At 37.2% G+C, this 13,910-nt stretch overlaps 1 protein-coding gene and 1 long non-coding RNA gene across 2 annotated transcripts; one reads left to right on the top strand and one right to left on the bottom strand.

Annotated features, from left to right (window-relative positions):
• Positions 1-1,272: 1,272 nt before the first annotated feature.
• LOC137046852 (uncharacterized) lies at positions 1,273-2,363 on the bottom strand. The gene is made up of 3 exons (XR_010899095.1): positions 2,226-2,363; positions 2,027-2,116; positions 1,273-1,477 (listed from the first exon to the last, which is right to left on the bottom strand). It is a non-coding gene; the product is annotated as an uncharacterized lncRNA (long non-coding RNA).
• Positions 2,364-6,706: 4,343 nt separating this feature from the next.
• LOC137047104 (chemokine XC receptor 1-like) lies at positions 6,707-7,540 on the top strand. The gene has a single exon (XM_067424665.1). It carries the CDS (start codon positions 6,707-6,709, stop codon positions 7,538-7,540), a length of 834 nt encoding a protein of 277 aa, XP_067280766.1.
• Positions 7,541-13,910: the final 6,370 nt, after the last annotated feature.

Genomic DNA, 13,910 nt, shown 5'->3' with positions numbered 1-13,910 from the left:
TATTTTACATTGACTCAAGTAAATAATTTAATTTAGTTTAATTTGAAAAGTTTAAATCCATGCAACCACTTTTTAAAGGTTGATCAAACTAATTATTTTAGATTGGAACAAACTAATTATTTTAAATTGGATCAAACTAACAAATCATTATTTTATGTTGGGATAAACTAATTATTTAAATTAAAACAAAGTAATATTTATAGGCCAAAGTAAATTAAGTATTTTAGGTTGTCTCAAATTAAGATGTCATTATTTAAAATGTATAATCAAAAAAAAAAAAGCTTTTAAAACATTTTGATCAATGACTATCACTTTCATTCATGACACTAACACTTTCCTTTAGAACACATTTATATTTATTGTTCAATGAACATGTTCACATGTATAAAGATTAGCAGTCTCCTTCACACAAAAATACAAATTTGTTACAAATAATCAAATCACCACTTGATGACATCACATTAGTAGTAATATTAAATTAGAAATGTTTGTCCTGACAACACAGTTCACCATAAAACATCCTAAAATACAATTAAAATATTAAGATACAAATGTATTTCATGTCCATAAATGTATATGATGATGAACAGTCTCTTTCAGCTGAACACCAGAGACAAATCCTGGAACTGCTCCTCAGACAGTGAACAGTGAACACTGCATCAGTTTCTGATACAGAGCTGTAAGCTCTACATTTAAAGGGTTAGTTTACCCAAAAATAAAAATTCTGTCATTAATCACTTATCCTCATGTTGTTCGACACTCGTGAGACCTCTGTTCATCTTCGGAACACAATTGAAGATATTTTAGTTGAAATCCGATGGCTCAGACAGGCCTTTAATGACACCAATGTCATTTCTCTCTCTTAAGACCCATAAAGAGTTCTGATTGGGCCAGCGCTTCCCGTGATGTGATTGGACAGCAGCTTAGCGCACTTTGCCCGGAAAGGTCCCGCCTCTTACCATAACGGGGCGATGCAAGCGCTGAATGCGCGCTCTTCTCCACGTAGGAGAGCAACGAGACCACGCCCCCTATTTTGTGTGTTCTTGTGGGCGGAGGGTTAGTCAACAAACGGTTCTAGTGACGTCATTACAGCAGGAAGTGCAGCGGTGTAGTCAAAACCGGCTGTTCGCTGTAGGCTTTGAAAGGGAACTTCTGTTAAATAAAATATCTCGCTTGGCATTGAACTTTGAGCTTTATAATTTTACAGGTATTATTTATGCTCTAACAGCAACATTTCACACTAACTAAAGTTTGAAAGTAAGAATTGCGAAGAACGGGACCTTTAATGACAGAATATTCGTTTTTGGGCGAACTAAACCTTTAAATATAACCTATTTGTATGCAATATAGCAAGCAGGTTCCGGACCTCTGATCCTTCAATGACAATTTTAATGTCTTTTGGTGGATGAAGAGGATCCTCTTTCCCAGTGATAAAGATCGCCATGGTTGTTTGCTCCAGTTCTTCAATCTCATTTTCCTGCATAAAAAAGAAAGAGAAAATAAGTACATTATAGTTTCAGAACTCTCCCATTTTCAGCTCTTACACACTCTAAACTGAACTTGAATAGCCGCGTGACGAGTGAGAGCAAAGCGAGGCCGGTAAGTAATTGGATGATCAGTGCCAACTGCACGTCACACTGGTCTCAGAGCTTTCACAGAGGAGTGAAGGGAGAATAAAAGGAGGAGCGACGACAGTGAAGGAAGAGAGAGGACCAGGCATGGATTTTACATTGCATATAGGTGTTAAGTCATTTGCAAATGGATTCCTTTGGACACACTTATTTTGACAGTGTTCCAGGGAAGACAAGGAAAAAAAGATTGTTTTGGTACGTCTGGACATGGTCTAAGTGTTCACAGCTCAAAATTCAGCATCAAAGATTTCTCATAAATAGTGTTAAAATCTCATCTTGTGAGCTGAGTTTCTCATCACACCCCTATTTATTACAAGTGGCCAGGAAAACCTAGACTATGACCATGTTAGTCTGTAGGTGTTATTTGTGTGAGCAAGTGAGAGAGATGCCCTTACCTGGTATTCTTTGAAAAGGTGCGCAAAAGGTTCGCCGAGGTAGATCAGAGATTTGAGGATGCATTCTCTTCTGATGGTGATGTCTGCAGTCTGAGTAAGAACAATAACTATGAATTAAAATTAAACAATTACAAAAAAAAAAAAAAAAAAAAAACACTATTCAGCCATGGATCCCACTGATTATCAAATTCATAGATACCTCATCTAAAACCTGCAATGTCCTGGTGGACTCCTCCCTTGCTCCTGATGACCTCCAACAGTTTGGTGGAGTGCTTGTCCAACTGCACCAAGAACTTGTAATCCAACTTGTCACCAAAGGAACTGTTGTAATTCGCATGGACTTAAATTGATCTTAAAAGTAGAGCATACAGAAATAAGTTTAGAAGATGGTGAACACAAAACAGAATCCCCAGCACAACCGTACTAAATTACAACAACAACAACTCATTAGTGAATCAACAGTTAGGTCTAAAAACGTGGAATGCTTTATGGAACAGGGTATGGCAAATGCCATACGTAAACGAGTAGTCGTGTGCCCAGTCTATTCTCTGCTATATGCCGACCTAAAACATTCACTTTCATAAAATCATCATCAAAGCAGTCCATATGTAACATCAGTTAGTTAATACGAATCTCGAAGCATCGAAAATACATTTTGGTCCAAGTATCACAAAAACTATGACTTTCAATCTACGACGTGTTCCTCAAAAAAAGATTAAAATGGTTCATGAATCAGTGAATTAATCAATGATTCGGATCGCCAATGTCACGTGATTTCAGCAGTTCGGATCGCGTGTCGAACTCCCAAACTGCTGAAATCACGTGACATTGGCGATCCGAATCATCGATCAATTCACTGATTCACAAACCGTTTTAATCTTTTTTTAGGAACACGAAAGAGAAGACAATGCTGAATAAAGTCTTTTTGATATTTTTGGACCAAAATGTATTTTCGATGCTTCAAGAGAATCTAATCAACCAACTGATGTCACATATGGACTACTTTGATTATGTTTTTATTAGCTTTCTGGAAATGGACAGTAAAGTGGGCATTGACTGCATATGCTCTGGGACTAAAATATAAAATATCTTAAACTGTGTGTGAAGATGGAGGTCTTAAAAGTAAGGAACGACATTAGGGTGAGGAGTTAATGACATTAATTTCATTTTTGGGTGAACTAACCCTTTAAGAGCTGGAATAGAGTGTGGCCCCTTTAAGAGCTGCGAGTTTCACTATTGAACTGCCGGTATTTTGTGTGTGTGTGGAACTGTGCCGCGATTCACGCAAACTGTGAGAAACACAGACTCGGGAGCACTCTTTTTCAGAAAAGTAACCTGCTTATTCGTTTTCGCCGATTGTAATGTATTTAGTTCAATACTTAAGCAGTGATGGTGTTAATGATTTACCTCAGATATATGAGCAAGCACTTCAGCGCGCTCGGACTGCAGAGAATGTGCTCAGCGAAAAAACACACTTTTCTTTTGAACTGGAGTCTAATAAAAGTTAAGCAGAAAATATTGTAGCTTATATAGGCTATAACTGCACTTGTTTCGAGAAATGTTATTGTTAACTCTTTCCCTTGACACGGTCAATGCCCCCACAAAATGAATTTAGATAGTTTGCATGCATTTAGGTTATTACTCACCCGCCCAATGAGGGGCTAAAATAACCGAACGTTATAGTTTGAATGAAGATTACGAACATTTCGAGTGCTTTCTTAAAAGTTAATTTACACGCTATCAAGCGTTAGCGCTGAAATTACGGCCAGACTCAAGTCCCGTCAGATATACTTGAGGTAAAAACGTTAACGGTAGACAAAGTTTCTCTTACCTTATCAATGTTCCTCGTAGTTCTGTCTCGGAGCCTGGCTGGATGGGTCTGACGTCCGTTGAAATGTAACGTTACCGTCACGGCCACCGCTCAAGTTCGTGCTGTGTTCTTCTTCTCAGACAGTTCTCAGACTTTTTTTTTTTTTTTTTTTGAACCACAGAGAGCGGGATCTGCAAGTCAACAATGCGCATGTGCAAATCCTGCTTAATCTAAAACAAATGCTCTGATCAAATTAATAAATTCAGTTTAATGTCCCGCTGCCCATTTAGATTCTATCAATGTAAAAAAAATGGATTGAACCATAAATCTAAGCTAAAATGTTTACTTGACATGAAAAAATTAAAAAAAATTAAGCTATTTCAATGAGAAAATACACATTAACCGAACAACACTAAAGTTATACTTTTTTCAGTGTAGTGAGAGTCTGAACCTAGTGAGAGTATGTGTGACTGTGTTGATTTTGATGGAATAATTTCAGGCAGACAATCAGGTGGATGGTCACTCAAGGTTTCTCTGTTTATTTGGCCTGAAGAAAACACACAAGGCCAAAAAGGCTGGTTAGAGGCACTGCATCACCGTTGCATGAATAATCAGCAGCGAACCATCGCGAAACTGCTCAAAATACATTATTTCCAAGTGATCGTATAGTGGACAATTATTAATAAAACATACATTGAAGAAAAATAAAATAAAACTGCATCTTTTCTTCACAATAACCATAACATTACATTTATATAATGTAACTATAAACTCAAGTGACCGATATTTTACATATTTTGTGTAAAAAGTATAGAGAAGAAAGAACACTCATATCTAAAATGGCGCAGATAGACGCTCAGCACGTGCGAGGGCCTAAAGCACGTGTGATCGCTAACACACAATTCAGATGATAATTCATACACAACATGACAAAACATACCTGAAGAAAACACACAAGGCCAAAAAGGCTGGTTAGAGGCACTGCATCACCGTTGCATGAATAATCTTAAAATAAACAGAGATCGGAGTTCACAAGTACTACACACTCCTTGTTTCATCGTCACAAATAACACATATATGACTCGAATTACAGCGCTATGAGATGACAGACAAAAGCAGGAAACTTGTGTATAGTATAAAAGTTCAGCTTTGCACTTGAAAACAGTCCAAAATAAGTTATAAAGACGGAGCAATGATCAAAGCAGCTTACCAGCAGCGAACCATCGCGAAACTGCTGGAGAATACACAGCTCCGCCCCTCAACACAACGTGCGTGAGTACAAGTGATGTAACAGCCAATGGCGAGTTTTCCCAATTTGTGCATGAATTTAACTAATATTATTTAAACCCTGTTACATATGCACTAACATTAGTCTCAAGTCATGCACAGTTGCACACAAGAAAATAACCAATCATTTGATGTGTCCATCAAACATCAATTTAAAGAATTATTAACATACAGTAATAATAATGAAATATTTTGAATGGGACTCAAATGGACTCAGGAATAAGTCTAATTCCTAATGTTTGTGTATGAGACAATAGGAAGCAAAATGCACACAAGTCCATGACAAGTTCAACACAAGTTAATGACCAAGACCTTTAAAATATGGTCTGAAGACCGAGTCCGAGTCTCGAGTAGCTACCACAACACTGACTTTTTTCGAGCATGTGCGATGCTCCTACCCCTTCGCATAACACTTTATGACGTAACCTTAAACAAGTAACAGTCACTGTCCAGTAATATTACACTTGCATTTAACGCATTATCCCTTTGGGTATAAAAAGAAAAAAAAGACATATTTAGCATCACATATACTGAAATTAACAAACAAAATTAATAAAAAACATGAAAAGCAAAGCCTATATTTTAATGCATTATTTCAGACAACAGGCATATGTTAGGGGTCCATACATTTTGAAACAGTATGTTTAGTTAAAATAACAGCATATAGGCTATGGTACAAAATTTAAACAGATGTCCATGTTTTAGTGTTACAAACTAGGCTACATGCTGCTCTTCTCTTTAATAGACAGACATTAACGTACACGGTGTGGTTATGGGAAACATGGAAGAATGAAAATAAAAAATCATATAAAATGTAATTGCAACTTTAAATCCCAGATTTGTGGCTTTTTTCCTCACAATTGGAGTAAACCGTTTTAACTTCATTCTACATGCATGTCTAGCGACATCTTTTAGTTTTCAATTCTTTCACAGAGTTTTCATGTGCCTTCTTCAGCTGCCACACTGGTGACGTTCTATGTATGGTACAACCCACCACCACCAACTTTTTTTTTTTTTTTAAACTTAAAATATTTGCATGTTTACATTTTTTTCTGAAGTCATCCATATATTTATGGATTCTGTGAGTCAGTCTACAAAACATAGCAGAGGTGTATACATCAAGAGAGACGGGGCTTTCACAATTCAGGTGACAAACTCTATTTATTTAAATTTCTTGTTTTTAACCACAACAATACTGCAAAAATATTACTCTGTTGATTTGACATTGCACAGTGCAAATTTAACCCTTTAAGCTATCGAGCAAAATAAGACTGAGCTAGTTTTTTGTTTTTGTTTACAGAAGTTACAACTGAAAAGAAATCTGTTCATGGGAGATGTACTTGAATGTAAATTAACCCAAATTCCAATGAATATAGATCCCTAATTTGCAGTCATGTTATAATTATGCACTCTGGTTCTTTTGGTTTAAATTGGAAACGTTGTAAAATTGCAGACTGGATTGTTTGTTCATTGGACATTTATTTAATAAAATAATACCTGGGTCATTCACACTTCTCTCTTTTTAGATCATGGTTACAATATTACATTTTGTGAGCTGCTGAACTGATAAGACAGAGTCAGAGATGGATAACTCTACAGTGAACTTCACCACACCTGAAAAATCTACAAACTCCATTAGCCCAATAGACTGTCTGGAAATCTGTTTGTACTGCATCAATTTGCTTTTTAGTCTTCCTACACACTCCTATATGATATGGCTCATCGTCACAAGAGCTGGAAGTGGAATTGCATCAGAGATCTTCACCCTCAATCTCTGTGTTTGTGAGCTTGGTGTCTGTCTGAATAGTTTGGTCTTTATACCATCACGGTGGATTTCAATCCTTGAGATATTCGATGCGTTTTTAATGGGACTTTCATTCACCGGTCGTCCTCTGTTTCAGTGTGTGATGTGTGTTGAGCGTTACCTGGCAGTGGTTCATCCTGTAACCTTTCTGAAGTACAAACCTCTCAGATATAGAGTGATCTGCTGCATGGCTATATGGATCATTAATCTTGGCTCCTGTTTGATCTGCGCATTTAATGTAACCTCAAAGAACATTCATGCACATGCATGGTTCACGTCGATGCAGCTTACACTGATCATCTTCATCCAGTTGTTTTGTCTTGTGGCTGTTCTCAGAGCTCTGAAGCAGTCAGGACCAGGAGAAAGAGTAAGAGAAAGAAAGGAGGAAAACCACATGAAGAGAAGAGCGTTTTATCTGATACTAATAACCACTGTGAACATGATTATACTATATTTCCCATTTGCAATCACAGGAATCGCTATAATTCTGTCAGCAGAAAATACTCCAACAGTTTGGTTCACTAGTTTGACTTGTTTTATTCTGGCTGGTTTTGTGCAGCCTATTCTTTTTCTGCACCGCAATGGCAAACTCTCCTGCATATGTTCATCATAAAATCTGCAATTGAAACATTTGACTTTCTTAAGTTAATAAATATGCCTATTATTTCTGGGCATATATTTCTGGGCATGTGTGTTGTCAAAAGCATAACATGCAAGTATGTGATAAACATGTTTTTTCCTCTGAAATTATACTTCAGTTTCACATTTAAAGTTGTGTCTAAATGTACCTTGCCGTGAGGTTTAGGTGGACTTTGCAGTGTAAAGTGACAGCATGTTTTGTGACTGCAGTACCACAAGCTGACTTTTAGCGGTACTTTTTATTATTCTTTTTATTTATACAAAAGTTGACTTAATTCTGAATATACTGGCCAGATATGGTTGATATAAGTGGTTGCTATCGGTCTGTAACCACTGTAAAATTTTGTCACACTGCAGTACAATGAGCCTCAATTAGAACTACACTATTATATTCTATACTCTTATGAATTATTTTCAGAAACCATGAGAAAAAGGTGAAAAAAGAGTCAATGTTCAGAAATGCTTGATTGTTATTATTATTTGAACTATGTCATATAGTTGTGTTTTGCAGTGTTTGTTGTCAAGCTCAATTTTTTTTTAATTAATAAAAAATGGCATTAGGCATTATTTTATTTGATAAAGATAATAATTGTACTTGTGGCGAGGTGGACGAGTGAGAGACATGGGAGGGAGCGAGACCATGTCGTGAGTGCAAATGAGTGTCACCTGCAAGCCACACAGGTCTCGAGTCCTCTCATGAGGGAGCCCGGAGGCGTATAAGGATGAGCGACACCAGTAAAGGACGAGAGAGGACCAGGCCTGGACTTTATGTTATTTTTTTGTTTACGGTTTTGTTATGTGTGTGTGGGCAGTCGTCCATGAGGTAGAGTTTAGATTCTCTGCCCTAGCCCGAGCTCGAACCTGACCTGAAACGAAGAGTCGAGACCCTAAGATTTCCCTTGATTTCCCTAGGGTGGGGCCCTTGATCAAGCATTTTTTTTTTTTTTAATCATTAGCCTACTTTACTAGTCTAATTGAAAGCTATGCTATAATCAGAAATTATATATATTTTTAGCAAGGTAAGAACAAATACAACAACTAAGAAACAAATCAGTCAGGATTAGCGTAAAAATGCGCGTTAAACTCACAGCTCGTGCGATGATGAAGTGTAGCATTCTGAACAGAAACGCTCTGTGTCAAGAGCTGCTCGCATGAACACTGCACTTTGCTTAATTAAATATCTTCAAATTGTTTCGCTTAAAAGTGGACATTTCAAGCTTTCTATATGCATATTTCTCATGTCGGTGAGGCAAGTAGCCTGCTGAGTTTTGGTTTATTTATGAGACGCTCGCTCCAGTTCATGAGCAATTAAAGCCATCACTCCTACGACTTCATGTCACGATTATAGTCTGCTATTTGCTTTTTATTTATTAAATCCAGGCAATTGGCCTAATAAACCTTTTTTTTTAAATTAAGATGCAATTTAAACAAAACGAAAGAAAGCTTTCCACAAAACAAAACTTAAGATTAAACTAAATATAACCACCAAAATCATTTCTGACCCACTCGCATCTTTTCACTAAAAAAACACATTAATGTAGTTTAATGGCTACAACAAAGTAAGCTACAGATAAATGTCTGAGCTGGATTTGAGCAAACATCAGTCTACCGATGAGCGGTTCATGAGCCGAGCCAAGTCAAGTCAAGTCAACTTTATTTATATAGCGCTTTTACAATGATGATTGTTTCAGAGCAGCTTCACAGTGTTAAAATATTGCAACAAAATTTGATTTGGCTGTACAGTCGCTGTGGAGAAAACAGAGATGTTATCAACTCATTTAAGTTTATCAATGTTAGTTTTAACATGAGTCTCACCAGTCCTCTTTGCTCATTACAGGCTTGTTCTCGTCAAAACGCCCACGGACTAAAAAATGGTCGTGTTTAAATCGGGCTTGGGCTCATAATTACAGTTAATGTGTCGGGCCGGGCCGGACTCAGACACAATGTGCACGGGCTCGGGTAGGGTCGGGCTTGATTTTTGAGCCCGATCTAACCTCTACCGTGAGGGGCTGCCCGCTTTACTTTCATTTTGTTTATTTATTTTCAATTAAAGTTGTTGAATGTTCACCGGTTCCCGCCTCCTTCTTTCCCATATTTATGATCTTTGTTATAATATTTTATTGACAAAATATTTTATTTTGTCTTGGATATTTGTTTTGATTATATCAGATAACAATTCAAGCCGTCATATGGTCATTTTACAATGTGCCCATCACATGTTACAATGTACCCCACCTATGGGGCATGTTGTCACATTTTACTTCCATTCTTTTGGGGTAAATCAAGTAAAAAGTATACATTGTATTAATTGGAATAAACAAAAAACATACTTGTGCTAGACATGTATGCAATTAATGTGGGAAAAAATAAACGCTCTGACCCCCAGGTGGATTAACATAAACTGAGAAAGTTAAAAAGGTTGTGTCCCACTCTCCCCTACATCAAGGCTCATTGATGCACATGGAGAGCAAAGGCTGGCCCTTGTGGTCCGACCAAATAGATGAGCTATTGTAGCTCAAATTGCGTAAGAAGTTATGATGGTTCTGATAGAATGTCAGAATACACAGTGCATTGCAGTTTGTTGTGTATGGGGCTAGCTGCAGACCAGTCAGGGTGCCAATGCTGACTCCTGTTAACCCCTGAAAGTGCCAACAGTGGACACGTGAGCATCAGAACTGGACCATCAGTAATGGAAAAAGGTTGTCTGGTCTGATGAATCAAGTTTGCTACTTTGACACACACCACCTACCTAAACAAAGATAAGTAAACAAATAAAAATAAGAATTTAAATAATTGAAATAGGGCCTAAACATAAAAGCGTAACACCTCAATGCATGTTAAAAATATAAAATGAGCAATGACTGATCTGTATTTCTGTATGTTAGCAGCATCTTAAATCGTTGCCCGTGGATGTAAGAAAGGGCACACAAAAAAGAAAAAAATAGAGATGTGCACAGATAGATCATTTATGATAAACACTGTAATATTCCATCAAAAAATAAAGACGTTTATTATAAAGACGTAAAAAATGGATGCATGGAGACTTCAAAGTTGTTTCTGTCTGCCACCATCATGGTGGTTTGTGCATTAAAAGATGAAGTCTACTATTATTAATAAACACTTTGAATATGTATTTTTCTGTGGGGCCTTCTCAGTTTACTAGATGACCATCTGTATTTGTATGGGATTGGCTGTTTCGTCGATGACCCACTCTCACATTTCCCTTATGGAGGCTTTCCAGTGAGAATGTTGTATTAAACATGACATCCTATCATACCACAGATGATTAAAGGGTTTGTTCTCTCTCCTTTTAAATGCTTTGAAATTTGCACATTTGGTGTTGATTGAGTGCCAGGTGTGCTAGTGTCAGAAATATACATCATTTATTTAAAGATGTATGTACTATTTGCATTTTTTTAATGTATATGTAAAAAACTAAACCAAACAGACATTTTAGCTGGTATGAGTTTTTATGATAAGGTCAGCTTGTAATGTATATTGTGGCTTGGTGCAGTCAAAAGGCCTTGGATTCAGTGGCAGAATGGGGGCAGAAATGTATTGTTGTGGTACTTTGTAATATAGTCTATATGCTTTTTTAAACTAAACATTCTTGTTCAAAATGTAGGGACCCCTAACATATGCCTGTTGTCTGAAATAATAATGAAAATAATATTATTATTTAAAATTGTAGGCTATTAAAATGTAGGCTATGCTTTTCAAATTTTTTTTGTGTGAAGCTAAATTTATTTTGTTTTCTATCCAATGGGATAATATGTTAAAGTGTAATATTACACGTAATATTCCGAGTCACAGAGTTGTTGTGAAGTCACTCCGTCGTTATTTGAGCTGTGTGCTTAGTAGAGCTTAGATCTGGCTCTAAAAATCAAGCTTGACCCCACCCGAGCTGTGTACGTTGTGCCCGAGCCCGGCCCGGCCCGGCCCAGCCCGACACATTAACTGTAATTATGAGTCCGAGCCTGATTTAAACATGACCATTTTTAATATGTGGCCGTTCTGATGAGGACGTTCTCAAAGAGAAGGTTTTTTTGGCCAATTGCCTGGATTTAATAAATAAGAAGCAAATAGCAAACTATAATCGTGACATAAAGTTGCAGGAGCAATCGTTTTAATTGCTCATGAACTGGATCTCATAAATAAACCGAAACTCAGCAGGTCACTTGCCTCACAGACATGAGAAATATGTGTATAGAAAGCTTGAAATGTCCACTTTTAAACAAAACAATTTAAAACAAAAAGATTTAGTTCAGAATGTGTTTCTGCGTTTCTGTTCAGTGCTGCACTTCATCACTGCATGAGCTGTGAGTTTAACAGAATTTTTTACACTAATCCTGACTTGTGCAACGTTGTAGCCTACACATTTGTTTCTTAGTTGTAGTATTAGTTCTTACTTTGCTAAAATATATATTATTATTGATTATGGCATAGCTTTCTACCCACCCATTTAGACTAATAAAGAAATTATTTAAAAAAAACCCACAAACGCTTGATCAAGAGCCTGGCCCGGCCCAACCCGGCCCGGCCCGAGGATAGTGCCGGGAAATCTCGGCCTGTCCCAGTCTGCTGGTCGGTTCGGGTCAGGTTCAGGCTCTGGCTCGGCTCGGGCAGGGAATCTAAACTCTAGTGCTTAGGGTCATTGTCTTGTTGGAAGGTGAACCTTCAGCCCAGTCTCAGGTCTTGAGCACTCTGGATAAGTTTTTCATCCAGAATATCCCTGTACTTGGCCGAATTCATCTTTCCCTCGATTGCAACCAGTCGTCCTGTCCCTGCAGCTGAAAAGTACCCCCACAGCATGATGCTGCCACCACTATGCTTCACTGTTGGAACTGTATTGGACAGGTGATGAGCAGTGCCTGGTTTTCTCCACACATACTGCTTTTAATTAAAGCCAAAATGTTATTTATTGGTCTCATCAGACCAGAGAATCTTATTTCTCACCATCTTGGAGTCATTCAGAGTCCTTCACAATTTCCATGCAGGCTTTCATGTATCTTGCAATGAAGAGAGGCTTCCGTCGGGCTACTCTGCCATAAATAGAGGGCTGCAGTGATGGTTGACATTCTACAACTTTCTCCCATCTCCCGACTGCATCTCTGGAGCTCAACCACAGGGATCTTTGGGTTCTTCTTTACCTCTCTCACCAATGCTCTTCTCCTCCGATAGCTTAGTTTGCCTGGACGGCCAGCTCTAGGAAGGGTTCTGGTCGTCCCATACATCTTCCATTTAAGGATTATGGACGCCACTGCACTGTAAAAAAAAAAAAAAAGGCAAATTTTGAACTTTTGCATTACAATCGACTTGGATGTTTAAGTAATTTTAACTTAAATTATGTTAAACTGACTTTAAAACATGAGTTGCATCTTGCATAACTAATAAAAACAAGTTTAACATTTCTTAACTTATTTTGATGAGTTAAAACAATGTAAAAACATATGTTATCATAACTTATTGAACATATAATTTTTTTACAGTGTGTGCTCTTAGGAACCTTAAGTGAAGCAGACATTTTTTGGTATCCATGGGCAGATCTGTGCCTTGCCACAATTGTATCTCTGAGCTCTTCAGGCAGTTCCTTTGACCTCATGATTCTCAATTGCTCTGACATGCACTGTGAGCTGTAAGCTCTAGGTGTGTGGCTTTCCTAATCAAGTCCAATCAGTATAATCAAACAGGATTGATTATATTATATAGGATTGTATAGGATTGAGCTGGACTAAAATGAAGGTGTAGAACCATCTCAAGGATTTTCAGAAGAAATGGACAGCACTGAGTTAAACATATGAGTGTTAGAGCAAAGGGTCTGAATACTTAGGACCATGTGATATTTCAGTTTTTCTTTTTTAATTAATATGCAAAATGTCAACAATTCTGTGTTTTTCTGTCAATATGGGGTGTTGTGTGTATATTAACATAATTTTAGCGAATGGCTGCAATATAACAATAAAAAATGTAAGGGGTCTGAATACTTTCTCTACCTACTATTTGATAAGGGACAATTATTTCAGTGTTGTTTATAAATTATGCCTTGGGAAAACAATTGGGTGAACAAACCCAATAAGTTATGTATTTAAAGCTTTAATTTGTTTAAAATAAATATTTGCATATCTGGTGTTTTATGTGACATGTAAAAGATGAAGTCTTGCACATATATTCTTATTACAGCTGTGGAGTCAGTCAAACAGCAGAGATGAAGAGATCCAAAGTCCTGAGAGAGCAGAAATTCACTCATCAGGTGATAAACTCGCTCTCTTTTTTATTCAATTTCTTCCTTTTACAGTAAAATGGTTATCACAATGAAGCACTGTCACTATTTTGATTTGTTTTTT

The sequence above is a fragment of the Pseudorasbora parva genome, chromosome 18 (assembly GCF_024679245.1).
Source record: "Pseudorasbora parva isolate DD20220531a chromosome 18, ASM2467924v1, whole genome shotgun sequence".
NCBI lineage: Eukaryota > Metazoa > Chordata > Actinopteri > Cypriniformes > Gobionidae > Pseudorasbora > Pseudorasbora parva.
Note: the sequence above shows the minus strand (reverse complement) of the source record. Positions and strands in the feature narration are given on the sequence as shown.